At 40.0% G+C, this 28,000-nt stretch overlaps 1 protein-coding gene and 1 pseudogene across 4 annotated transcripts; one reads left to right on the forward strand and one right to left on the reverse strand.

Moving 5' to 3' along the window:
• The first annotated feature begins 8 nt into the window (after positions 1–8).
• On the forward strand, positions 9–28,000 carry PRDM4 (PR/SET domain 4). 4 transcript variants are annotated; one of them, XR_005365663.1, is made up of 12 exons: positions 9–120; positions 320–585; positions 6,153–6,286; positions 8,114–8,299; positions 10,120–10,914; positions 15,511–15,660; positions 17,025–17,164; positions 18,566–18,651; positions 19,257–19,384; positions 20,017–20,331; positions 20,554–20,726; positions 21,515–21,647. XR_005365663.1 is itself a non-coding variant. In XM_038550764.1 (12 exons), exons 2-12 carry the CDS (start codon positions 575–577, stop codon positions 26,606–26,608), a joined length of 2,427 nt encoding a protein of 808 aa, XP_038406692.1. In that variant the 5' UTR covers positions 18–120; positions 320–574; the 3' UTR covers positions 26,609–28,000. The 4 variants fall into 4 exon arrangements, 3 of the variants coding, with proteins under 3 accessions (XP_038406695.1, XP_038406692.1, XP_038406694.1); XM_038550764.1 differs by lacking the exon at positions 20,554–20,726 and adding an exon at positions 26,296–28,000 and having other exon boundaries at positions 18–120; positions 21,515–21,683; XM_038550766.1 differs by lacking the exon at positions 20,554–20,726 and adding an exon at positions 26,296–28,000 and having other exon boundaries at positions 22–120; positions 17,046–17,164; positions 21,515–21,683.
• On the reverse strand, positions 4,929–8,265 carry LOC119876724 (annotated as a pseudogene).

Consider the following 28,000-nt stretch of genomic DNA (forward strand, 5'->3'; position numbering starts at 1 on the left):
CTTAGGCCAGCGGCCCCCGGGGCGCGGGGGTGAGCGGGCGGGGAGGGCCCGAGGCGAGCTCTGCCCGGATGAGGAACAAAGCGGTGGGGCAGGCGCGCGCGCCCCCCGCGCGGCCGGCAGGTGGGCTGCGCTCGGGCCCGGCCGGGGCGGGGCGGGGCGAGGCGAGGGCGGCGGGGCCTGCGGACCCCACGCCGGCGGGCGGGTCAGCCGGCCGGCCCGGGAGGCGGCGTTCGCTGCGCCCGGGCTCTCGGGGGCCCGGCCCGGGGACGGGGACTGCATCCTCCCCTGTTTAGGTGACCGCCCTTGGCCTTCCCCCCAGGTTGGGCAGGTCCCTCCCGAAGCTTCTGGAGGAAGAGCCCCGGGTGCCCCCCGGCATGCCCCATCTCGCGGCGGGGTGCGCGGCCGCTGGCCCTAGGGACAAGTTGGGCGGCCCCGGGCGGCCGCGGGGCCGAGCGGCCGCGCCTGTGCAGCGGTTGTGAGCAAGATGCGGTAGCACGTGACCCTGGAACGCAGACCCTGATGCCGGTTCCCCGCCACCCGTGTGTTCCTTTCTCTGACGCTTGGCCCCAAGCAGATGCATCACAGGTGAGTACTTGGGCTCCGCGCCCGTGACATCTTTGGAAAACGTTTAGCAAGCGAGAGTTCAGAGTGCCTTTCCTTGGTGCCAAGGGGGAAGTTGCAGCGCAGGTGCGATTTGCAAATGGGTTTAAGCCCCAAAGGGACCAAGAAATCCAGACACCAGAGTTGGATTGAATATACTCTCATTCAGCCAAATTTACTCCAAATGTGAATAGCCAAATCCATATAGCCACACGTTGATTGTTGGCTCATTGACATGTTTTTCCCTATGCCTTTGAGTTATTTGAACGTTTAGGATTTTGATCTGGATTCCAGGGTGTATTTTTAGCTTAGCACCATGCTTCCACCTTGAATTTTGCTGGTTGCCCTATGGCTCGGATGGTAATGTGCAGAAATTAAGTTGTTAGTTTTGCAGGTAGAAATTATTAGTTTTGCAGATTTCATGATGTTTCAAGTACTTAATGATAACCATGCCAGTGCAGAAATATGCCAGATAGTTACACTTGGCTGTTCTTTTGGGGCCCTTTCATAGGCTCTATGTTTAGGATGAGGAAGGTAAATTCATTGAAGTTGCTGAAACTGTCCATTGCATTTTGCAAAGTGGCTGCGTTTCAGTTAGCTTCTAATATGCCTTTTTTTTTTTTTTTTTTTCATGAGAGACCCAGAGGCAGAGACATAAGCAGAGGGAGAAGCAGGCCTCCTGTGGGGAGCCTGATGCAGGACTCACTCCCAGGACCCCGGGATTATGACCTGAGCCAAAGGCAGATGCTCAACCACTGAGCCACCCAAGCGCCCCCTAATATGCCATTCTGGAAAGAAGTTAGAAGACTCAAGAAAGTCATTAAGATCAGCAACTGGCAAATGATTTATTCGTAGGTTAGTTAGAAACACACACAGAAAGTGTAGAAGTGTGAAGGAAGTGGTTTTACCAGGAATGAGGAGGGAAGAAGAGAGAGGTAGGTTGGTGTCTTGATTTTGGCCCTCCTTCCAAGATTGCTTCCCAGAAACCCATATGAGAAAGGTAGGTAGAACAGAATCACGCTTTAGAATGAGAGTGTCTCATGAGGATCATATTGTAAATTCCCTTCATCTGCTTTCTCTCTTCTGAGATTCTAGTTACCTTTGGTTTATGGCTGCTGAGGTCATCACATTTTAGTGACTCACTACAAAGCAGAAATCTGCTGAGCCTCTCACATTAAACTCTGGTTTGAACTGGTTTGAGAAGGCCTAGGAGTCAACCTAGAAACACCATTTTGATTTTTATGTGGAGATTAGGTACACAGATTAATATTCAGGAATTTTTAGAATGAGATTTGAAGCTAGATTTTTAGGTGTACTTTAAGAAAATTATTGTAACCCATTTGTTGTGGGTCATTACTGCTCTAGTGGTTGTAGAGTTCTAGTTACATTTGGAGCCATAAAAAGTTACAGGAAAAGTCTGTTTTTAACCAGCCCATGTGTAGAAACTTGCAAGATTAAGTTAGCTGTTGTCTCTTTAGGCTATAAGGATTTTTTCATTCTTTTATAGCGTAAATACTGCTGTTAATGTGCTGTCCTTCGTAGGTATACCTCGTTTGTCTTTTGCCTCTTTAGTAAGATTGAAAATGCATTGCTCCATCCAAAGCAGATGTTTCAGAGTGCCTATTCTCTACTGTTGGCTTTGTTCATTTTATTAATGTCTGAGAGTTTAGTTTTATGAGATACCTGGCCTGGGGTAAGATTAAAGCCTGTGAATGTAGAATAATGCAGGAACAGGTCTATGTGGGACTTTAAACACAACCCACAATATAAATATACAGCTCCTAATTACTGGAACTATGTAAAAGGCAAAATGGTTCTATTAGTGTAACTGTCTTTCTAATTATAGTTAAAAGCTTGAGTTTTTTTTTTCTTTTTTTTTTAAGATTTTATTTATTTATTCATGAGAGACAGAGAGAGAGAGAGAGGGAGAAGCAGGCTCCATGCAGGGAGCCTGATGTAGGACTCGATCCCGGGTCTGCAGGATCAGGCCCCGGGCTGAAGGCGGCGCTAAACCGCTGAGCCACCGGGGCTGCCCAAGTTTTTTTTATTGTAGTTGTCCTACAGCGTTATATTGATTTCAGGTCTTGATATTTAATGTTATGTTAGTTTCAGGTGCACAACATAGTGATTCAGCTTAGGTTTCTTAAATTGGCAGACCTGGATTTAAGTCCCAACTTTGCCACTTGTTATGTAATCTTGGGTTAAGTTTCTTAGCCTCTCTGTTTTCTCATCTCTAAAATGGGATCAAGAATAGTACCTACCTCACTTACAAGGATTAGGTGAAATAATTACATGTAAATCACTTAGGTCAGTGCCTAACACATGTAGTAAGGGAGTAGTAAGTATGAGCTATTACTATTTTCAGGTTTATTGGTGGCTGATACTGCCATTTTTCAAATGAAAAACCTATTTAGGTTTGCTCTCAATGCTAGGGAATGTGTAAATCCATTTGATTCCTCTTCTCCTTTACTCTTCCCATGTACACAGACACAGAAGAACTTGCATTACTGTTCCCTATACTTATTCTCAGTATAAGGAGTAGAGGTTTTGTTTTTTTTTTTTAAGATTTTTAAAGATTTTATTTATTTGAGAGAAAGCACACATGAGCATGAGCAGGCGGAGGGACGAAGGGAGAGGGAGATGCAGATGGCTACTGAGCAAGGAGTTGGACCCTGAGCTTGATCCCAGGACCCCAACATCATGACCTGAGCCCAAGGCAGATGCTTAACCAGGTCTTTAGTGACCTTTGGATAACCTATTGACTAGCCTCTTGAAATTATAATGTTTATAGTATGGTAGTCTCTAATTTTTTTTTTTTTTTTTTTTTTTAAGATTTTGTTTATTATGAGAGACAGAGAGAGAGAGGCAGAGACATAGGCAGAGGGAGAAGCAGGCTCCATGCAGGGAGCCCAAAGTGGGACTCGCTCCCAGGACTTCAGGATCACACCCTAAGCCGAAGGCAGACACTTAACCCCTGAGCCACCCAGGTGTCCCATCTCTAAATTTTGATATAGGAACTAATAGTTATTTGATAGCCTCCAATAACGTCTTGTTCAAACCACTGTTATTCTGATAACATTATTAATGACAATGTAACGTAGATTGCATAGAAAGGGCGATTCTCAGATTTTTTGGCTTGACAAAAATGGTCTAGATTTAAAAAAAAAGATTTGATGTATAGAAAAACGTTTTGGCAGTGTTTTGCAGTATGATCTGTGCTATGATTTGGGGCATAGAACATGTCTCTGAGCCTGGTTTCCTCATTTATTTTGAAGACTTGGTGAGAGAATATGAAGTAAGTTTTTATAAAGTATGTGTAGCAAAGCTTACATAATAACCTATTTGGTGGCTATTAAGATTTCTGTACAGAATTTTATTTATTTATTTTTAAGATATTTTATTTATTTATTGAAGACAGACACAGATAGAGAGGCAGAGACACAGGCAGAGGGAGAAGCAGGCTCCACGCAGGGAGCCTGACGTGGGACTGGATCCTGGGTCTCCAGGATCACACGCTGGGCTGAAGGCGGCGCCAAACTGCTAGGCCATCAGGGCTGCCCTCTATACAGAATTTTAATAAAATCTAATCCATGAAGGAAATATGGTGCTTCTTCACACCATTAATAATTGAATTCAGACCCACTATTGCTGTAACTCTTAGTAAAAAGAATTAGTAAAAATTATTTTGAGTGGGTTAAAACAAACTGTATACAGAGGTCTGGTTTGAAGTAATAGACCATTTGCATAAAATACTGTGAAAGAAAACTTGGATGATTTGAAACAAACTCTGCCATATGCTCTAAGAATTGCACTTTTCTTCAGGCAGGTGTACATAGGGTTTGGAACAAAACCCCTGAGTTAAGTCCTTTTCTGTTTTGTGACATTGACTGAATTAATGTCTTTGAATCCTAGTTTCCTGATCAGTAGAAAGAATAACTCTATCTTAGAGAACTGTGAGCATAATAAAAATTAAGTAGTAGTTAGTCAGCTCCCATTTCCCTCCCCCGATCTTTTCAGGCTCTTCAATAACTTCTTTTTTTTTTTTTTTTTTACTTGGAGTCATTAATTATGTATACTTGTTTTTATTCATAATCTGTAATGTCTGGGGATACCAAAAGTAATTCTAATGATGGCCAAATTTAACAGAAATTTTTTAACCTCATCTTAAAACTTCCACTGATCCTTCTGGTTCAATGGCAATTTTCAATGTTAATAGGAACATAACAAACATGCACACAATTACACAGTTTTCATAAAGGTCTATTTCATTATTGGTGGGTAGCGCATTTAACAGTTAAATATATTTAAATAATGTATAGGTGACTGGAGGACTGCAGTATTGGTAACTAGATAACCAATTTAACTAGAAACCAGCTAACAAGTAACTGTCTAAATATTTAAAATACAGCTCTTGTTCAGATCATCCTTTGTTTTGATCACCTTCTTGGGGGAGGGAGGGGGGGAAGCCTGCTGGTCACACTGGAAATATATTAAGGCCAAATCCTCTGATAACCATTCCCAGAGGTTTCTTTCAGCTGGATTAAGCCTCCAACTCCAGGGCAAGCCCAAGTTTGTGGCCTCCAGCATTAATGCTCTTCCCATCTACCAGGGTAGACAGTGTAAGCTTGACACCAGGCCTCAGAGTCTGAGTGTAGCCCACTCCAGTTAAACTAGAGTTGTTGACTTTTGCCTGATGTCCAAGCAAGGTTTACTGAAGTATCAAGATCTTCACATACTTTCTGATTAAATTGATCCTCCAAATTCTATCCTGTCATTGACATTAGTGTGTAGTTGGAAGTCCCCAGTCCTGTAGCCTACTGCAAAGTTATGTCTTGTCAGCTTTGATTTGGCACTGTCAAAAGTCATCTGGTAGCCAGCAAGCCATAACCAAAGACGGCTGAACCATGGATTGCAGGTCCAGCAAAATCAAAGTCAACGTCACAACCAAGGTTTATACACTCCCGCTTGTAAGAAGGCTTGATTTTACTATTTTTCTTTCCTGTGTTTGGTGAAAAGATGGTATCAAATGTCAGTTTCAAACCTTGACAGATCTGGTCTTCAATTGCGATTTCTGTTCCCAGAGTGTTATCGGTGTTCCACTTTTCTGTGAAAGTCAGGCCATACTCACACCATTTATATCTGGTCTCCAAGGTTCCAGTAACTTTACCAGTGTCTGTATTAGATGAACCAGATGTTGAGAGTTCCACACCACTGCATGACTTTGTTTTCACATCCAGTTTCACCAACCCAAAACCAAATCCTTTGTTGAAAATATCTCTGGCAGCCTTGCCAAGGTCAACATAGGATGGAGGAACACACATTGGCTGCGCACAGCTCTGCCCGTAGGTCGCCATGGTGAGGCCACAGGAAGGGGTGATCTGGTGGTCTCCTGAGAGGAGCCGCTACCACCGCTCCACTCGCAGCTCCAGCTGCTGGGCTTGCTCAGGGTCAGGCTGCAGCTACCCTGGCTGGAGGGCAGTTACTCTTCAGTAACTTAAATGGAATTACTGAGGTAAGATTTTGCCTAATGGGTCATGTGTGCTCTTTCTTAGGATGAATGAAATGAACCTGAGCCCAGTGGGGATGGAGCAGCTGACTTCATCCTCTGTGAGCAATGCCTTGCCAGTCTCAGGGAGTCATCTAGGGTTGGCTGCCTCACCCACTCACAATGCCATCCCTGCCCCAGGTGAGTAGTAAGGGAGAGCCACTGAATTTCAATACTTAATTGCATTATCAGTTCTTGGTGGAGCCTAAAGGGAGACAAAGCCCCTTTAAGAGTGTAAAGGAGAAGCCCAGCAGGTCTGAGCAACAGTTCCACATGTGGCAGCATCATGGAAGAAATGTTTTTGTGGACTACTGGAGTTGTAGTGGATAGGAGTAGCAGTTTTTTTTATTAGTCCTCTTGTGGGGTTGGTGGCCTTTATCTAGAGATGTAATTGACTTGGCATTTTATCTAGGTTTATCTGTTCATCTGGTTCACATCTTTAGCACTCTGTCCCTGGGTTAATAGAAGAGAATGAAAGTTATTCTACCAACTGTTCCCAGAAAGTAAGAGCGCTTGAGCTTCATTTTTTATTACCTCTGGAATTGGCAACAACTGCAAATACACCAGGCTTAAAATTAAAAGAGGAGGTACCAGAGATCTCCTCTGTGGAAATGCTGTTAGCCTCCGTACTCAGAAATAGTATAGAAAAAGCTCTCATTTTCCTCCATCACTGTACTTTAAAAAACTTTTATTTATTTTCTTTTTCTTTTGGAAGAGAAAAGAGATAAGCTATTGACTCTTAATGATCTATGGCATTGTAATGTATTGGACTTTATTTTTTAAGGTTTTATTTATTTATTTGTGAGAAAGGGAGATATCACAGGGAGAGGGAGAAGCAGGCTCCCTGCTGAGCACAGAGCCTGACATAAGGCTGGATCCCAGGATCCTGAGATCATGACCTGAGCCAAAAGCAGATGCTTAACCAACTGAGCCACTCAGGTGCTCCTGTATTGGACTTTCTTTATCACAATTTGAGTTAATGGAGATGCCTGTCTGTGGAGCATGTGATTCTTGATTTCAAGATTGTACATTTGAGTCCCATGTTGAATGTAGAGATTACTTAATAAAATTTTTTTAAAAATGTTTAAGGGTGTTTTAAATCTTTAATTTGTTTAAATAGTTCTCTGTAGGGATTACCTGCTTAGTTACTAAAATGCAGCAGCTGAATAAATTCATCTACACTAGGGTCTCTACTTTCTTTTCAGGTGTCCAAAAGAAATTTAAAAAAACTTATTAGTAAACTCATTTGATTATCTCTTAGGCATTCCTTTTAGTGAACACTCTTGTTAAGGAGTAAAGGCCTATTAAAAAATATTGCCACTGGCAAAAATAATGCAAATTAGCACTGTCCAAGTTTGTGAGTATTCATTGTTATACTTAGGCATAGTAAGAGTCACTTTGACACTTTGCAAGTATAATCAAAGATAAATATCTAAAATTTAACTTTTTTAAATTATGAAATATAGGAAATACACAAAAGAGTACATGAAAGTATATTTGTGCAGTTTTGCATTTACCTTCCAAGTATAAGCATATCTTTGAATTTTTAAAAAGCAAAACATTCTCACCATGTAAAATGGGAAATACAAATAATACAGGAAAAGAATTCGTAATATCATTACTCAGAGACCACTCCTGTGAACTTTGGTATTTTTTCCCATTATTTTTATCTCTATATGATTTGTTCTCTTAAACTGTATTTAAACTAGTTTTTTAATTGTAATGTTTTAATACTTAAAAGCAATACAGACAACTGGAAGATCAGCTTGACCATTTTAAAACTAACTTAACTCCCTTTAGACCTATTTCTGGATATTTGCACAATACTGTCTATGGAGATAAGGGGCTACTAGGTGAGATTTTTCCCCCCATATGTAGAAACCTCCCAAAGAGTTTAGCTAGTGATTATAGAAAGAGTTTTTAAGTACTTACTTTCTTTTAATTGAGGAAAAAAACATTTTTTTGTAGGCCTGCCAGTGGCAATTCCAAACCTGGGTCCCTCCCTGAGCTCTTTGCCTTCTGCTTTGTCTCTAATGCTCCCAATGGGTATTGGGGATCGAGGGGTGATGTGCGGGTTACCCGAAAGAAACTACACCCTACCTCCACCACCGTACCCCCACCTGGAGAGCAGTTACTTCAGAACCATTCTACCTGGTAAGTAGTACAGTTATTTGGAACATTAGAAGAAAGCCTCCTCTTAACCTCCTTTCTTGAAGACTTGAATAACACTTTTTCTGTTTTTCAGTATTGGATATTAATATCTAGGTGGGAAAAAATATTTTTGTACCTTTCCTCTTACAATGTACAGATAACACATTATTAATATAACAGTTAGACTAAGTTTTATTTATTAAGGGTGCTTAAGCAATTTTTCTCCTTCTTTCCTCCAGTATTTCCTTGATTCAGTTTTTATAATTCTGCAGTTGTAATTCCTATCAACCATATATCCTGTTAGTGTCATTATTATAAATTCAAGTTTATAGGTTAAGTTTATTGATATTTTTGTTCTAAATATTTATTTTAGAAACTTTAGCAAATAGGGAGGAGAACCACTCATACATAGTTCCATCGTCCATCTTTTTGATGTACTTCCCTCCTTTTATCTCAGTGTATAGTTTTTTAATATTTTTTATAATTAAGACTATACTTTCTATATGATTGTGTATCCTTTTCCACTTTATATTTTTCTTTCCTTTTTTTTTTTTTTTTAAGATTTTGTTTATTTATTCATGAGAGACAGGCAGAGACATAGGCAGAGGGAGAAGCAGGCTCCCTGTGGGGAGCCTGATGGGAATCCCCATCCTAGGACCTCAGGATCACGCTCTGAGCTGAAAGCAGACGCTCAACCACTGAGCCACCCAGGTGTCCCTACTTCATTTTTTTCTGTAGTTATTTTCCATAACTGCTGCATGGTTTTCATAATTATTATTTTTAATGCTGCATTATAGTCTTCTGAATGGATATTCCATGGTTTATTTATAATCAATCTTTATTGTTGGACAGTTTGGTTTTTCTAGGTTCTTATTACAGGAATGTCTTTGTATATAATATCTATAAAATGCATTTAGGGAAGATTATCCTCAGTGGAATTTCTTGTGCAAGAGCACATGAATGTCTTTTGGGTTCTTAATATATATACTTTCCAAGGAAGTTTTAGTAATTTTCATTCCCACTGGCAATGCAGCAGGTACCATTTCACCATATCCTTACAAGCATGTATATTCAAGTATTTCTTTTGGTTTTAATAAAGCAGATTCGATTGTGACTTTGTTTTGAATGGAATGTAATATGCTATGATAGTTTAATAACTTAAAACTTAGTTATATTTCTTTTTTATTTTTACTCTTTTTCAAAGATTTTATTTATTCATGAGAGACATACAGAGAGGCAGAGACATAGGTAGAGGGAGAAGCAGGTTCCCAGTGGGGAGCCCGATGTGGAACTCGATCCCAGAACCCCAGGATGCCCGAGCCAAAGGCAGATAGGTGCTCAACCACTGAGCCACGTAGGCATCCCTGGAAGATCTGCTTTTAAATCATTTTACCTTTTAATTTTTATAAAACAAATTTCAGCATCTTGGGTCTCAGGAATTCCAACTATGTATATATTAAAGGCATCATTTAAATGTTTAATTTCCATGGACTTCAAAGGAACATAGTTAATCTTTTATAGTGTCTGAGTTTCACAGGGATAATCTTTTATAGTGTCTGAGTTTCACAGGGAAAACTGAATTATGGTATATGTATGTTGCTATTTATAAGGTATATATATCAATTTAACCAAATAAGTAAGTAGAAGATTCTTTTATCGTCTATTTATGTTGCTGTTTTTATAAAGTATATCAGTTAAGCCAGAGAAGTAGGTAAGAGATTAATCTAGTTATTTGTAAGGAAAATAGTTTCTAGCATTTGGAATTTCTTATATTTAATGCTGTACTAAAAAATCTCTGATATCTCATCTTTTCCCTTTCCCAGGCATTTTATCTTATTTAGCTGACAGACCACCTCCTCAGTATATACACCCTAACTCTATAAATGTTGATGGTAATACAGCACTGTCTATCGCCAATAACGCTTCAGCTTTAGATCCCTATCAGTCCAGTGGAAATGTTGGATTGGAGCCAGGCATTGTTTCAATAGACTCTCGCTCTGTGAATACACATGGTGCCCAAAGTCTTCATCCCAGTGATGGCCACGAGGTGGCCTTGGACACAACAATCACTATGGAGAACGTCTCTAGGGTTACCAGCCCAATCTCTACAGATGGAATGGCAGAAGAACTTACGATGGATGGTGTTGCAGGCGAGCATTCCCAGATCCCAAATGGCTCCAGAAGTCATGAACCTTTGTCTGTTGATTCTGTGAGCAGCAATCTTGCAGCAGACACTGTAGGACATGGTGGTGTGATACCCATTCATGGGAATGGCCTGGAGCTCCCTGTGGTCATGGAGACGGACCACATTGCAAGTCGGGTCAACGGGATGTCTGACAGTGCCCTCAGTGACTCCATTCACACCGTGGCCATGAGCACCAACTCTGTAAGCGTGGCACTCTCTACCTCACACAACCTCGCCTCCCTAGAATCTGTTTCCCTCCATGAAGTTGGCCTAAGCCTAGAACCTGTGGCTGTCTCCTCCATCACCCAGGAGGTTGCTATGGGGACAGGTCATGTAGATGTATCTTCAGACAGTCTTTCTTTTGTACCACCTTCACTGCAAATGGAAGACTCCAATTCAAACAAGGAAAATATGGCAACCTTGTTTACAATTTGTGAGTGTATTTAGCCTTTTTCTTTTGGAAATATTGGTAGAAAGGGTCATCATCTCTAATAGATTTAGTCCAAAGTCACGTGTTAGGGAAGCATAGAAAGTAAATTTTGGAATTTTTCTTTGTGTATTGTGCTTTATTAATGTGCCTTTTCCTCCAGCTGAATGACATACAGACATTTTGTTGGTTCTTAAGTATTCTAAAATAAGGAAACCAGGGTCATTTCCTTCTGTATTTTACAGATAAGGTCAGACCAATATATTCATGATATTTCCCTGGGTTTCAGAAATAGAGTTATTATAGAAGTAAACTTCAGTGAGGTAGTCTGTGTTTCATGCTCAGTGAGGTAGTCTGTGTGTCATGCTGTGTGCTTTGTCAATATAAGACAAATTTATTAGATGATATGTACTATCTTATCCCCATGGAAAAAATGTCGGTTGATACGAACACAGTTTTTATTTTTGCTCAGAATGCATGTAAATTACTATTATTTTGCTCAGAATGCATGTCCATTACTATAGTTGGACATGTAAGAATTCTTTTTATGGGGCAGTGGTAACAAAAAGCAGTGTAAAGACTGTTCATTTGTTGGTGTTACTACATGCTTCATTCATGCAGGAAACGTGTCGAGTGCTTTACTCTGTGCTAGAGGCAGGGTAGAAAACAGTCTGTGAGAGATGACACATGCCTTTAAAGAGCTTATGTCTGATGGGAGGCATAGGCAAGTAAACAAGCTATCGTAATACAACATAAGTGGGAAGATGGGATTAAATATTAGGTTTAAGAGAGCCTAAAGCGGAGCATCTAACCAAGCCATGGAAGGAATAGAGAAGAGTTACCAGGGGAGGCAGTGCATATGTTAGTTAGCACAGACTTGAAGGACAAGAAAGATGTTGGTAGCTGAGTATCAGGAAGAACAGTGTCCCAGACAGGAGTTGGCACCTGTAAGTACCTAGGACTAAAAAAATTTTGCATGCTTCAGAATTGCTGAAGCATAGTATGTAGGTGATGAGAAAGAAGTAGGAGCCAGAACCCAAAGGGTCTTCTAAGAAGTCAGTGGTCTTAAAGAGTGCAATTTGGGATGGGGGCTCTGTTGCAAAAGTGAGACGAGTAGGCAGGTAAGGAAGATGATGCCAAAATTTAAGTGGAAGGTGATTTTCTAACCTGGAGTTGAGGTGATGTTGAGGAAAGTGGGGAGTATTTACAAAAAACTTAGTAGAGCTTGCCAATTAAAGTTGGGGGAGAGAAGGGTGAAGGAGATATCCCCTGGTTTCTGGCATGGGAAACTAGGTGGAGAGTGGTACTACTTCTTAGGATAATGAATGGTGGAGGAGGCCTCTTTTTTTTTTTTTTTTTTGAGGAGCTGGTTTCAGACATGTTGATTTCAGTGTCTATAAAATACCCAATAGAGTTTTTTTTTTTAAGATTTTATTTATTTGACAGAACACAAGGGGGGGAGGGGCATAGGAAGGAGGAGGAGACTCCCCATAGAGCAGGGAGCCAGTGACCATGACCTGAGCCCAAGGCAGATGCTTAACCAACTGAGCCACCCAGCCATGCCTCAATAGAGATGTCTAATGAGAATTTTAATCTGGAGCACAGAGATCTGTCTGCAAATACTCAGGGATCCTCAGCATTAGAATGTCAATCATAGCCATGGAAGTGGGGTAAAATTATCTCCTAGTGAGAGTGTGGAGTATAAGAGAGGGTAGAGGAAGAGCTTCCAAAGTAGACTGAACAGGAGGGTCAGAAAAGTAGGACAAAGCTTCTGGTGCCTCAGAAGCCAAGCAGTGAGGAGAACTTTTATGTTAAACTTTTAAAGTCTGAAATCAATATTTTAAAAATATTTTAATTTAGGGATGATTAATGGAGGCTCATTAACTCAGCAGAGGATAAGAGAGGCCTAAATAAGCCTGTTGATTCTTTTTTAAGTGGTCATGTGGAATCTTGCTCCTGTGTGTGTGTGTTTTAAAGATTTTATTTATTTATTCATGAGAGACAGAGAGAGAGAGGCAGAGACACAGGCAGAGGGAGAAGCAGGCTCCTTGCAGGGAACCCAACGTGGGACTCCATCCTGGGTCTCCAGGATCACACCCCGGGCTGCAGGTGGAGCTAAACTGCTGCGCCACCAGGGCTGCCCTCCTGTGTGTGTTTTTTAAAAAATGAGATAGAATTCACATACACATTTTAAAGTGTACAATTTCGTAGTTTTTTTGTATACTGACAAAGTTGTGTAACAATCACCACTATCTAATTTCAAAGCATTAACACCCTGTAAAGATACCCCACTAGCAGTTGCTCATCATTCCTGCCCTTCCAACTCCCTTCCCTCCCTGCCACGGTCCTCAGGCAACCACTAATCTACTTTCTATCTATAGATTCACCTGTCCTGGACACTTCATATAATGGAAATATATGATATGTGGCCTTTGTGATTTGCTTCTTTCCCTTAGGACAATGTTGTCATATTTCATTCGTGTTGTAGCAGGTGTCAGTGCTTCATTCCTCTTTATGGCTGTATAATAATATTCCATTGTTTGAATATACCACATTTTGTTTATCCACCTTTCACTTATGAACATTTAGTTTCTCCTTTGGCTATTATGAATACTGCTGTGTGAACATTCATGTACAAGTTTTTGTATGTACATATGTTTAAGTCTCTTAGATATATATTTAGGAATGGAATTACTCTGTATTTAACTTTTTGAGGAAATGTTAGAGTTTTCTGAAGTGATTGCACCATTTTCAATTCTCAACATCAATGTGTGAGCGTTCCAGTTTCTCCACATCTTTTAAACACTTTTTCTGTTATCCATCTTACCAACTGTGAAGTGGCATCTCATTGTGGTTTAGATTTTTTTGTTTTTTTTTTTTTTTAGATTTGGATTATCAGATTGATAATGATGGCAAACCTCTTCCTTTACATGTTCTAATTGGCCATTTGTGTATTTTCGAGAAACCTTTAAAGCATTTTTTGCAGTATGAAATCTGAATCTCCTTTGGAGATTTAGCATAGTTTCTTATTAAGAGCAGTGAACAATCAGTTCTCACTAGGTATAGGGGATCTCTAATCTGATATTCAAAGTATTTTTAGTCAAGTAATGGTTGAAGTAAGATACTATTTCTGCTTTGCCTAAATATGAAAATGTACTGATATTTTATGTCATTTAATGAGAAATGTTCAATAATTAGGAAAAAAAGATACTTAGATGTCTTTGGTTCTGAGGTTGATGTATTCCATCTGTTTTGTGGATGAATTTGGAAAGTTTGAACATAATCATTGACTGATAGGGTCATGTGTGCTATTCCTTAACAGAAATGAAGCAGATTTATGGACAGGGATACTCATGAGCTTCTAAAAGTGAAGTTACAGTAACCAGGGGATCCCTGGGTGGCTCAGCAGTTTAGCACCTGCCTTCAGCCCAGGGCGTGATCCTGGAGTCCCAGGATTGAGTCCCACTACAGGCTCCCTGCGTGGAGCCTGCTTCTCCCTCTGCCTGTGTCTCTGCCTCTGTCTCTGTGTCTCTCATGAAGATATAAATAAAATCTTAAAAAAAAAAAAAGTTACAGTAACCATAGACAGCAGTATATATAAAGACAGACCCTTTCTGACAATGCAAAAAGAAAGACTATATGAACAGTAAGAAATTAAAAGTCTTAAATACTGCAAGAATATGACTACCTACTGTCCCTAAGAGCATTTGTTTTTTTGTTTTTTTTTGTCTTAAGAATCTGTCATCAAACCTGGGCAGCCAGTTTGTTCATAATGAAGCAAAAGTTGGCAGTCATGCACCTAGCTCTGACTCTTTAGATTTTATTTATGCAGGAGAGACACAGAGGTAGAGACACAGGCAGAGGGAGAAGCAGGCTCCATGCAGGGAGCCCGATGTGGGACTCGATCCCAGGACTTGAGGATCACACCCTGGGCCGAAGGCAGGTGCTAAGCCGCTGAGCCACCCAGGGATTCCCCCTAGCTCTGACTCTTGACCTATATTGTCATCTCTGTTTTGGCTTTGTATGATGGCATTTCAACTCCTATTTGCTCATATAGTTTGGTAGAATTGGAATCTTAGGACTTTAGGTACCATATCTAAAAGTATTAGGTATTTACTTAACGTAAAGAACACTACTCTTTTTTTAAGATTTTATTTATTTATTCATGAGAGACAGAGGCAGAAACATAGAGGGAGAAGCAGGCTCCCCATGGGAGCCCAATGCAGGACTCAGTCCCAGGACCCCAGGATTGTGACCTGAGCTGAAGGCAGACATTCAACCACACTTGAGCCACCCAGGTGCCCCAAGAACACTGTACTTTTTTTTTTCTTGAATTAATATACTGTTACTTTTTGATCAGTCTCTTCTGGACTGAAACAGTAAAATTGTTCTGTGAGATTTGATCTGCTCTTACTGGAAAGAGATGTAAGAGTGGGATATGTATCTTAGTGTAAGAAAGTGATTCTTTGACAGAGTATTTTTACTAGAACTTTGCTTCTTACTAGTTACACTTTAGTAATTAGCATTTAAATAAGAAAGCAGGTGGTACTTTAGGCTGCTTGAACTAATGCCATTTCTGTGTCTCAAATTTCCTACCCACAGGGTGCACTCTCTGTGACCGAGCCTATCCCTCAGACTGCCCCGATCATGGACCAGTGACTTTTGTTCCTGACACTCCAATAGAGAGCAGAGCAAGGCTTTCTCTCCCAAAGCAGCTTGTCCTCCGCCAGTCAGTGGTTGGAGCAGAAGTTGGTAAGAATCTTGGAAGCATAAAACCCCATCTCTTCTCTTCTTCCTTTGTAGGGGAGAGTTCTAAAAGTGGATTCATATGTGCTTGATTCAAAAGTCAATTGACAGCTCAAGATTTATCTTTCTAGGAACATTTGACCAGTGATAGCAATAAATCAAGTTGAAAATTTATTGAGAAATAAATAAATTAAATAAATTTATTTATTCATAAATAAATTTAATGAATAAATAAATAAAATCTTAAAAAAAAAATGAATAAAGGAGAAAATCTTGGCCTGAGTCTGAAGACTTCTATTCTTGGCTGTATTATTCTCTAATGATTATGACAAAACAGTCCTTGAAACTTGTTTCTTTTATCAGAGAATTCATCACTGATAACGCTTTGTCACAAAAGGGTTGTCTAATACTCCTTAGGAAAAAGGAATAAGAAACATAGACTGCCAGAGTTTGGTTATCCAGATTTAAATTTACAATCGTTTCTGAATTACTGTGCCATTTCTTTGTCGATATTAAGCTGGGTTTATTATTTTTTCAGCTGTAGTTTGGGTATGAGTCAGTTGAAAACATTAAAATAGCTTAGATAATATTGAGCAATGCTTTAAGCACAGATGCTTGAAGTTTGATTTACTCTGTAGTAATTATATTTTTATAATTGAGTTACATCCTATAAGCCTTTTTTATGTATTAACTCTGAAATAACACTTGGAGGGACTTGATTTGGTTCCTTCTGTGTAACACTGGGTTTAGGTATTTCTTTCTTTCTTTCTTTTTTTTTTTTAAAGATTTTATTTATTCATGAGGGACCAGAGAGAGAGGCAGAGACATAGGCAGAGGGAGAAGCAGGCTCCATGCAGGGAGCCCAACACGGGACTTGATCCCTGGACTCCAGGATCAAGCCCTGAGCCGAAGGCAGACACTCAACCACTGAGCCATTCATGCGTCCCAAGGGTTTAGGGATTTCTGATACTGCTTCTTACTCTGCACTTTTCTTTTTTCTTTTTTTTTTTTTTCCCATGAGAGACACAGAGAGAGGCAGAGATACAGGCAGAGGCAGAAGCAGGCTCCTTTTGGGGAGCCCAATGCAGGACTCGATTCCCAGACTGGGATCATGCCCTGAGCTGAAGGCAGACACTCAACCACTGAGCCATCCATGTGTTCCTTAACTCTGTGCATTTCTTCTGAGCCCCATTTAATCTGATCATTACATTTTCTGTATTTATGGGATAGAACCCATAAGACTGTAGCTACATCACAGGAGTGCTGGAATAGCCATAGTTCTTAGGTTCACTGAATATTAAGATTCTTTAAATGAGCTAAGCCACTCTGTCTTGTGTATCCTGTTAGATGCTTAATCATTGATTGGGTAGTTGATGTCTTTTCACTGATAGGAGTGTGGACTGGAGAAACCATTCCCGTGCGGACTTGCTTTGGGCCTTTAATTGGCCAACAGAGCCACTCCATGGAAGTAGCAGAATGGACAGACAAGGCAGTCAACCATATCTGGAAGGTCAGTGTTCATGAAGCTTTTCTCTGGCTTTTGGATGTTTTTATTATAGTGAGGTAGTTAAAAGTGATGTAAAAGCAAAACTGGCTAAATTTCTATGGTGTCATTCACCTGGCATTTATTTAACATTATATCCTTTCTGTTCTTTGTAGCCAAATTCTAATATTTAGCAAAACACCAGCTACTAAACTTAGAAAAGAAACTGCTTTTAGTCTTCCTTTTGTTAGATAATCCAGCGATTCCTCATTTTGATTTTTTGAGGCAGCTGAGGACATGGACTTTGTTTATATGATGAAAGTCTTATTTTGTAATCAAAACATTCCTCAAATAGGTTGGCAAACAGTTCTGGGATTGGAAGCTAAGATCATTTCTTTAGTTTTCTTTTTTAAAGATTTTACTTGATTTTGAGAGAGAGCGAGAGAGCCAGTGAGCACAAGCTGTGGGGAGAGGGAGAAGCAGACTCCCTGTTGAGCAGGGAGCCTGATGCGGGGCTTGATCCCAAGACCCTGGGATCATGACCTGAGCTGAAGGCAGATACTTAATTGACTGAGCCACCCAGGTGCCCTGGATCATTTTTCTAGTTTTCTAATGGTAAAATTTCAGGAAAATGCAAGGTTTTATATTTTATTTTTTATTTTTAAAAAATTTTTATTTATTTATGATAGTCACACAGAGAGAGAGAGAGAGAGGAGAGAGGCAGAGACCTAGGCCGAGGGAGAAGCAGGCTCCATGCACCGGGAGCCCGACGTGGGATTCAATCCTGGGTCTCCAGGATCGCGCCCTAGGCCAAAGGCAGGCGCTAAACCGCTGCGCCATCCAGGGATCCCAAATGCAAGGTTTTAATGTAAATAGCTATTCGTATAACACATTTATGTAGAGTCACTTGTAGTTAGTAGATTGGAAATGATGTCTGCAAAATTGAAGTGAGAAGAAAGTTGATCTTGTGATCATTGGAAAGGTAAGGTGCTGCCAGCATTGGGGACATGAGTTTTGGTATCCAAAAAAAACACAGAAGAATGCTAGGTCCATTAGAAGAAGAATGAGAAGAGATGGTTCTATGACCTTAATGTCTCTTTAGTCACTCATTATCACCAAGTGGTAGGTGATGAAAACAAGTAGACTGTTTTTGTTTTTTCCAGTCAAGCCAAAATGTGAATAATTAAGATCAGGGTCATTTTGTACCTCGAGCACTAACTGTTGGTCTCTAGTGGTCTTTATTACATTGCTGGAAATGGGGGCTGGGTGAAATGACAAATGTGTAAGAAGGCAACCATGGAGTTCTGCACTGACTAGGAAAGCTGTAGCCTACTGTGGAGTAAATGAAACTGTTGCCAGCCTAACTTCAGTAGCACTTTGTATTGCCTGTCAGTTCATTTGACATGTACGTTTGCCTTTTGTTGGCAGATATACCACAATGGTGTCCTAGAATTCTGCATCATCACAACTGATGAAAATGAATGTAATTGGATGATGTTTGTGCGTAAAGCCAGGTAAGAGTAGTCTTGGATGAAGAGATAGTTACGATTTGGATATTTTTAATAGGAAGCTTTGCATAAAATAGAGCAGAGCCAAAGATTCCAGATTATACTGATGTCTGAACAAGACTTCTTACCTTCTTTACTCCAGTAGTTGTTGACTAATGGTGATTATAAATCAAAACAGAAAAAGCTATCCTTTTTAAAAATAGTTTAATCTACCAGTGCAATAGGGAGTAATAGGGTCTTCATTGAATTTGTAAGTGGGTACCTTTTCTCTATATCTGCTGTTGGTCAACCATTAGGCCGTAAGTTAATTATTATTCAGCTACCTATCTCTGTGTTTTTGTCATATTGCTTTTTTAAAACTTAATTTTATTTAGTTTTCTTCTGTTGATAAGTTCTCTAGTGTTTCTGACTGTAAAGGGGAATCAGCTGATGTACAGAAAAAAGAATTCTGCTTCTATACAAGTCCCTCCTAATACGATAGAGAATTAGAAAAAATGACCCAAAGTAAATAGTTCTCTAAGTTTTCATATAGAATTTTGCTCTAGGGATAGGATGTGTTTAGTATATACCTCAAAATTAATATACTTCATCTATTAAATGTGATAACTTAGGAACCGGGAAGAGCAGAATTTGGTGGCTTATCCCCATGATGGAAAAATCTATTTCTGCACCTCACAGGATATCCCTCCTGAAAATGAACTGCTTTTTTATTACAGCCGGGATTATGCTCAGCAGATTGGTAAGTTACTATAAGACTTGTTTCTCCTGAATCTAGCATAGTAAAAACACCCTGAGGACCAGTAGTAGTTTTGGTAATGACTTACATGTTCACTGAAGTAAATCATATACCTTTGTATAAATAAAAGCAGGATATTATCCCTGTGTTAGAAGGTTACAATCTGTGAGGTTCTTCACAAACTGAATGTTATTGATCATGCAGTATTCATGTGAAAGTTACTTTTGTGGTAAAATTTTGATTTGGGGTATTTGAAGTTCCTGAGGCTACTTTTTTTGAGCCAGTACCATTGTAATTTACGTTCATAAAGAACAGTAATTACGTTCCTTTAATTGACTTAACCTGCATAGTCTTTTTCTTTGCATTGTGTCATGATGACAAGCTATGTTTAAGAGTTTGTATTACAAAAAAAAAAAGGTTTTTGCTTAGGAAAGATGTATCATCATCTTCCTTTGTGCCCAACATGCTGTGTGCGATGCGGGGAATAGAGGATTAAACTATACATTTTAGTTTTACAGGTAGTGGGCAAGATGGAAATTTTGGTAGAACGGAGAAGTGTAAGCAGCGTTATTAATATCAAGAACGAGTTTTACAGTTTAAGTACGAGGAGACATTGAGTCATTTTTGTTTTGAAGGTGCTCCTGAACATCCAGATGTGCACCTCTGTAACTGTGGCAAGGAATGCAGTTCCTATACAGAGTTCAAAGCTCACCTTACCAGCCACATCCATACCCATCTTCATAGCCAGGGCCACAGCAGCAGCCATGGGCCGAGCCACAGCAAAGAAAGGAAGTGGAAGTGCTCAATGTGCCCCCAGGCTTTTATCTCTCCTTCCAAACTTCATGTCCACTTTATGGGTCACATGGGTATGAAGCCCCACAAGTGTGATTTCTGTAGCAAGGCTTTTAGTGATCCCAGCAACCTGCGGACCCACCTCAAGATACATACAGGTAAGTTGAATTAGACCATCAAAATGGAATTGTGCAACAATTAGAAATTGCGGTAGTAAAGAAATTGCAGCTAGCTAGTCTTGCAGGTGGAGTTAATACGTGAGAAAATGAATCCATCTGGCTGTCAGCAGGACTTCATTGGGTGATAGATAAGTCTTGGTGCGGTAATTGCACTTCCTCAGAGAGTGTTAGCTCCTGTTATTACGATGTTTCACATTCCAGGTGCTGCCCCCACCATGGTTTGAAGGTGACCGGGAAAATGGACTTAATCGGGAAGTTGATGCATGTGTTTGGCCTGAAAGCAAAAGGAATGCTATAGAAACATTCTGAGCCTTGCAGAGAGCTCATTCTGAGTCACCAGCCAGAGCCTATTTCTCTCCTGTGAATATTGTCCAGTAAATACTGCCAAATTTTGTTTTTTGAGTTTCCATTTACCAGATTCCATGCAAGCTAACCCCTTTCTTTTAGCACTTAATTTTTTTTTTTTTTTTTTAGCACTTATTTTTAAAATACATTTACTACAAAATAACTGATGACATTTTAGTCTTCTTGGCTGGGTCATTGGTTCTCCAAATCTTTGAAAGTAAAATTCTTTCTTGTCCTTTTGCATTTAAGACTGGTTACAATGAAGACTATGTAGCCCACAAAACTTAAGATACAGATTACACTTTACAAAAGGTTTGCTAACCTCTGACTTAGAGTAATCTTATTTTTGCATTCTTAGGAAGATTTTATTTCATCTCTGGTTTATGAGGTTGTATGTTTAAAAAAAGAGATAACGATAAATGTAGGTTGTAATAGTATGTTTTGCTCTATACACAAATGATATAATTCATGAGGTTTTTAAAAACATAATTGAATTAGGTTGGTTGCTAGGATTAGAAGTAATTTTTTTTTAAATTTTATATCATGAGCTATAAACACTAAAAGAATATGTATAGATATTTAGTTAAGTGGTCCTAGAAGGAGGTCAGATTTATTAGCTTCACTGGCTTTTGTTGAAGAACATAAATTTGTTTTCTCTGACTGGTTCTAGATAGATAGATAGCCCTAGAAAGTGATGTGCCAATTATCAGTTCTGTTTCAATCCTGCCTCTGCCACATACCCATACATGTGTCTGTTCACCTTGAGAATGCTAGTGATTGATTTATTCACAGTATGGCAATTTGGATTAATGTGCAGGTCAGAAGAACTACAGATGTACTTTGTGTGACAAGTCTTTCACCCAGAAGGCTCACCTAGAGTCCCACATGGTTATCCATACGGGTGAGAAGAATCTCAAGTGTGATTACTGTGACAAGTTGTTTATGCGGAGGCAGGACCTCAAGCAGCATGTGCTCATCCACACACAGTAAGTTACCCACAACCACTGTGCTTTCTAGGTTGGTAAACTTGAGTGCTTGCAAGTGCTGACTCATCATCTTCTCCGCCTTTGCACCCTGGTAGCCACTTCCTGTGTTCATTCTGAGCAAAGCAGAGGTTGGAAATCTTTAAGTTTTTGGTTTTATCCTGGAATATTTCATTTGTTTGCTTTATTCTTCTTCTTTTCACTTCTCTCTGTATTTTTTTTCCAACATATAATCTCATTTAGTTTAACAAATAGTTTTTAAGTACCTCCTTGATGCCCAGCATTATGCCAAGTGGCAAAAATATAGAAATGAAAAGATATGAATCTTGTCTTTAAAGAGGTCAAAGTCTGATAAGAGAGGCAGAACAGTAAAGCGCTACCATACCATGTTACAATTAGAGTGAGCATTGGATCCTGAGAGGTTGTGCCAAGAGCGTCACAGACCTGGCCAGGGTGTCCTGGAAAAGCTTCCTGGTAGTCTGAGCTAAGTTTTTTTTTTTTTTTTTTTTTTTTGAGCTAAGTATTAAGGAAGATAAATTAGAATTATTCAGGGAGGCAAAAAAGGGTAAGGAGTGGGAATAGTATTCTAGACCTATTTAGAAACACACATAAGAAAAAAATAGAAAGAAACATAAGGACTGTGGAGCACAAGTGGTTCTTTACAGTTTAGAGCATAGTGTGCATGTGCAAACGATGGAGAGAGAGGTGACAGTGAAGTCCTGAATCTTTTCTTTTTTTAATTAATTAATTAATTTATTTATTTATGATAGTCACACAGAGAGAGAGAGAGAGACAGAGACATAGGCAGAGGAAGAAGCAAGCTCCATGCACTGGGAGCCCGACGTGGGACTCGATCCCAGGTCTCCAGGATCGCGCCCTGGGCCAAAGGCAGGCGCCAAACCGCTGCGCCACCCAGGGATCCCGAAGTCCTGAATCTTTTATCCAACTAGGAAACTTAAGTTTCATTCTAGAAATAATGGGGAGCCCCTGAAAGATTTTCCCTCCCCATGTAGCAGGTACTCTGGTGGCTGTGTATGTTAATTATGGTAAAAAAAAAAAAAAAAAAAAAAAACATAACATAAAATTTACCATCTTAATCATTTCTAAATTTTATTTATTTATTTTTAGAGATGGGGAGGTGGGTGGAGGGAAGGGCAAAGAGAGAATTCTCAAGCAGGCTCCACACCTAGCACAGAGCTCAACGTGGGGCTCCATCTCCCAACCCTGAGATCATGACCTGAGCTGAAATCAAGAGCCACCCAGATACCTCATTGTCTTAGCAATTTTTAAATATACTGTTCAATAATGTTAAGTGTATTCACACTCTTGTACAAATATTGAAGGAGTTTAAGGAAGGGGATGTCATGGTGAGATGTCCATTTTATAAAGATTACTCTGGCAGCAGGACAGGATGATTGAAGGAGAAGGTCACATTGGGAGATCCATGAAGAATTTATTGCATGAATCCAAGTGTAATTAAATGTCTGGGCTGTGTTAGTTATATAGTGGTAAAGAGAAAAGAACATTTTGTGGTCCTGAGCTTTTATTTAGCAAATGTTAGAAGAGGGAGAAGACATTAGCTTGTATTATGGGGGTAGTGTTTAGAAAGTCATGTTCAATGGAAACTTGATATTATTGTAAGGTTTAGTTAAGTACTTCGCTTTGATTTTAGCTCTTTTGTCTGATTCTTAATCAAATGCAACCTAAGGAATGCATTAGTTGGCTCAGTTGGTTGAGCATCCAACTCTTGGTTTCGACTCAGATGATGATCTCATGGGTCATGGCGAGCACTACTTGGGGCTGCCCACTCAGCGGGGTGTCTGCTTCTCTCCTTCCTCCTCTCCCTCTGTCCCTCTCCCTGCTCTTGTGTGCTACTCTCTTTCTCTCAAGTAAATAAATCAGTCTTTTAAAAATGCAATCTGAAACACTAAAACATCCAAGAAGTTTGGATCTACATTTGTAATTCCTAAAGTGACTTTTTAAAGTCTTCATGAAGTAGCTTCATTATTAGTGTAAAAATTTAAAAGTTAGATGTACGAATTTTAAAATACTATATAGAATTGTATATCATTAGAGGTGAAAGAGCTCTCTGGGATCATTTAGTCCAGCTGATTATGTTAGTCAGCTTGAGCTACCATAACAAAATACGTTTTGGAGATTGGAAATCCAAGGTCAGGGTGTTAGTATGATTGGATTCTGATGAGGGCCGCCTTCCTAGCTTGCAGATAGCTACTTTCTTTCTGTGTCCCTACATGGGGAGAGAGCAGGTGAGTTCTGGTCTGTCTGCCTTTTCTTGTGACACTTATCCCATATTGGGGGGGTGGGGGGTCAGTCTTAATGACTTTATCTAAATCTAAGTACTTCCCATAGGCCCCACTTCTAAATCTCATGATGTTGTGGTTTAGGTCTGCAACATGTGAATTTGTTGGGGAGTGTGGCACACATTCAACCTATGGCACTGCTTATAATAATCCCTTGAAAAATGTGGAAAACAATTGGTGCCAGAGCCCTACCTCCAGAGATTCTAATTTAGCTGGTTAGGGGTATAGCCCTGGCCTTGGTATTTTTTAAAGGCTCCCCAAATGACTCTTGTCCAGCTAGGGTTAGGAGTTACTGAGTACCTCAAATGAAAGACTTGTTTCTATAGTATCTCTGTCAAGTGGTTGTATAGTTTCTTCTAGAATACCACACAACTGATTTAGTTTTGAAGAAAAAATTTGCTTGAATCAGCTTATGTCAAGCTCTATCCATTCATTCTACACATGCCTCTAGAATGATGCATGTAAGTTTAATGTATCTTAAACTCATAGCGTTTCATACTTATGAATTGCTATCATGTTCCCTTTAAGCCTTCTTTTCATCAGGCTTCATGTCCCTAATTTCTGCAGCTTTCCCTCTTACTACCTGATTTCAGATTTGGTACCCAGAAGTGAGCGTAGTATTCCAGATATGATCTATCCTGTGCTTAACGAATGGAGTTATTTTCTTCTTCTTTTTTTTTTTTAATTTTATTTATTTATTCGAGAGAGAGACAGAGACACAGGCAGAGGGAGAAGCAGGCTCCATGCAGGGAGCCTGACATGGGACTCGATCCCTGGTCTTCAGGATCACGCTGTGGGCTGGAAGTGGCACTAAACTGCTGAGCCACCAGGGCTGCCCATTATTTTCTTCTTTGACCTTGACTTTCTCTTCTTTCAAGTGATGCCTAAATTTGCACTTGAATTTTCTATAGCCATTTCACAGCATAATGCAAAATAAATTATTTTGAGGTTAGCGGTATAATTGTTTCTCTCCATTGGGGTTGAGAATTGGCTTTATCAGGTATTCACCAATGAAAACAATTCTCTTAAATGTGGATCTGGACTTTTTGTCACAACGATGAAACATCGTAACCCTCTTTGCCAAACTCCCATGGGGTAAAGAGATTTTAGACTATCAAGGCTTTAACCTAATGTGTAAGTCATTCATAATTAAAAAGCACTCTTCAGGGACGCCTGGGTGGCTCAGCGGTTAAGCGTCTGCCTTCAGCCCAGGGTGTGATCCTGGAGACCCAGGTTCAAGTGCCACGTCGGGGTTCCTGCATGGAGCCTGCTTCTCCCTCTGCCTCTGCCTATGTCTCTGCCTCTCTTTCTGTGTGTGTCTCATGAATGAATGAATGAATGAATGAATGAATGAATGAATAAAATCTTTTAAAAACACTATTCACTCAAAATATTTTTTTAAGATTTATTTATTTTATTTATTTATTTTTTTTAATTTAATTTTATTATTTTTTTTAATTTATGATAGTCACAGAGAGAGAGAGAGAGAGGCAGAGACATAGGCAGAGGGAGAAGCAGGCTCCATGCACCGGGAGCCTGATGTGGGATTCGATCCTGGGTCTCCAGGATCGCGCCCTGGGCCAAAGGCAGGCGCCAAACCGCTGCGCCACCCAGGGATCCCGATTTATTTATTTTAGAGAGACAAAGAGCAGTGTGGGGAAGGGCAGAGAAAATCTCAAACAGACTCCCCACTGAGCATAGAGTCAGACATGGGGTTCAGTCCTATGACCCTGAGATCATGACCTTAGCCAAAATCAAGAGTCGGATGCTTAACTGACTGCCATGCAGGTGCCCTCACTCAAAATATTTTTGAATGAGACTGTGTGTCCTATGGAGATCATAGGTAAGATTTTGAGATGTTTGTTTTTTTACCTTTTGACATTTCAAAATGGTATAGTAGTATTGAAATTCATTTTGTTTATCCGCTTGGGAAAAAGCCCAGCTATAGCCCTAAAGCCAAATGCAGGAGAAATTCCTCTCGCATGTTTAAGGAGATAAATGCTTTTATGTCCTATAAAAAAAAGTCTGAATTGAGGGGAGCCTAGGTTGCTCAGTCAGTTAAGCATCTGACTTGATCTCAGTTCAGGTCTTGATCCTCAGGGTCATGTATTCAAGCTCCCATTCGGCTCCATACTGGGCATGAAGCCTACTTTAAAAAAAAAAAAAAAAAAAGGTCTGATTCTAGAGAGAGAGAGCTCCTCTGACAAAGACCTGAGGTTGTCAAAAATAAGTGTGTGCCTTACTTATCATTTGTAACCCCAAATCTAATGTTTTTTTTCTTGTGTTCCTCTTAGAGAACGCCAGATCAAGTGTCCCAAGTGTGATAAGCTGTTCTTGAGAACAAATCACTTGAAGAAACATCTTAATTCTCACGAAGGAAAACGGGATTATGTCTGTGAAAAATGTACAAAGGCTTATCTTACCAAATATCATCTCACCCGCCACCTGAAAACCTGCAAAGGTCCCACTTCCAGTTCATCAGCACAAGAAGAGGAAGAAGAGGATGACTCAGAAGAGGAAGAACTAGCAGACTCTGTGGGGACAGAAGACTGTCGGATTAACAATGCTGTGTATTCAGCAGATGAGTCTCTCTCAGCACATAAATAAAAGCCAACTATTTTGGATGGAAAATGCAAAAGGGAAAAACATATACAACCAGTTACCCACTTTGGTGATTTTTATATATAATGGTTTCTGATTTTCTTCCTGTCAACAGTCAAAGCAAACTGAATGGAGGCGGATAAAGCACTTATAGAAGAATATCCTAATGAAAACACTTTAGAACAGATGGGGAAAAGAGAGCAGGGAACCTAATTTTAAGTGCTGTATGAGGAGGAAAGTGTTAGCTTTTGAAGTCTGTTCCTTATTTATACAATGAACTAGGTGATGCATTTATACCTGAGTCAGAGCTATCCTCTGCCCAAACAAATGAGATTTATTTTAAATTCTTTCATTGTTGCATTTTCCTCCCAGCCCTATGACGTGGTAGCATTCTAAACTTGGTCCCTGCCTCATAGTCATCCCGATTGCTAATAGTGGTTCTGGAGCTGTGTTTTATGTAGACTGTTGTGACTCAAGTCATCTCAGATGGATTGGAACACAGCAATGTAAGCTTGTTACTTTGACTTCAGCTGACAAGTTTAAGCACCACCTGCCTTAATCTCTCTTGGCTACTTGGGAGTTTAGGGTAGATCTTGCTTCCCAAGATTTCAGCAGATGCCTAGAGGGTAGATGAAAAAAGGACCAGCCAGGCAACAGGCAATGGTGGATGAAAGAAAAGGAGAGACACCAGGGCCACTGTTCAAAAAAAGCTTTGATGGAAGCCAGGTTGAGACACATGGTTATTGTTCTTTAAAATCTTTGTAGGTTTAGACATGTCTCTCTCTGACTCCAGTAAAGCCTCTAGAAAAAGGGGACCTGGAAGTGTAGTGAGTCAAATAATGCCTGCTTAGTTGTCTCCTGTCAACAAGCACATGTGGACTCAGGTGGCAAAGTGGTACCTTGGATCATGGAAAGAAGGGAATGATCCTTTGTATCTGGCCTATCCTACAAAGAATACACCATTAAATGTTGGCAACTCAGAATGACAAATGATTTCAATCACATTGGTGCATTTGCAGGGTCAGACCTTCTCAGTTGTCTGATGAAGGATCTCCTCAGTTACGCATGGTGGGTGCCAACAGATTTCAAAGGTATAGAAGGCTTAATGTTCACCACATGGGTGTGTTTTCAGGGTCCCAGCTTAGTTAATTCATCCATCCGTCTGGTCTTTCACCTGGTCTCACATGTATATCCTGCTTTTAGCAAGAAGCAGACACATCCTTGAAATGATGGTTGATGGAACATGCTCCTGCTCTTTGGTGCAACCTCTGGGCTGGAGAAGAGAGGACTCTGGTGGGAGGGTTTTGCTGCTAATGTATTTATGGAATGAATGTATTTCATTCAAATCTGTATTCCTCTAGGAAGGATTAAAATAAAGACCTTTTTTTAAATACAGGA

This window comes from Canis lupus, chromosome 10 (genome assembly GCF_011100685.1).
Source record: "Canis lupus familiaris isolate Mischka breed German Shepherd chromosome 10, alternate assembly UU_Cfam_GSD_1.0, whole genome shotgun sequence".
Taxonomy (NCBI): domain Eukaryota; kingdom Metazoa; phylum Chordata; class Mammalia; order Carnivora; family Canidae; genus Canis; species Canis lupus.

Excerpts from the sequence above, each read along its gene's own strand:
- PRDM4 (XM_038550764.1), top strand. Across the intron at positions 17,165-18,565 it reads CAGTCAACCATATCTGGAAG|ATATACCACAATGGTGTCCT; the intron begins GTCAGTGTTCAT and ends TTTTGTTGGCAG. Across the intron at positions 20,332-21,514 it reads CCACCTCAAGATACATACAG|GTCAGAAGAACTACAGATGT; the intron begins GTAAGTTGAATT and ends ATTAATGTGCAG.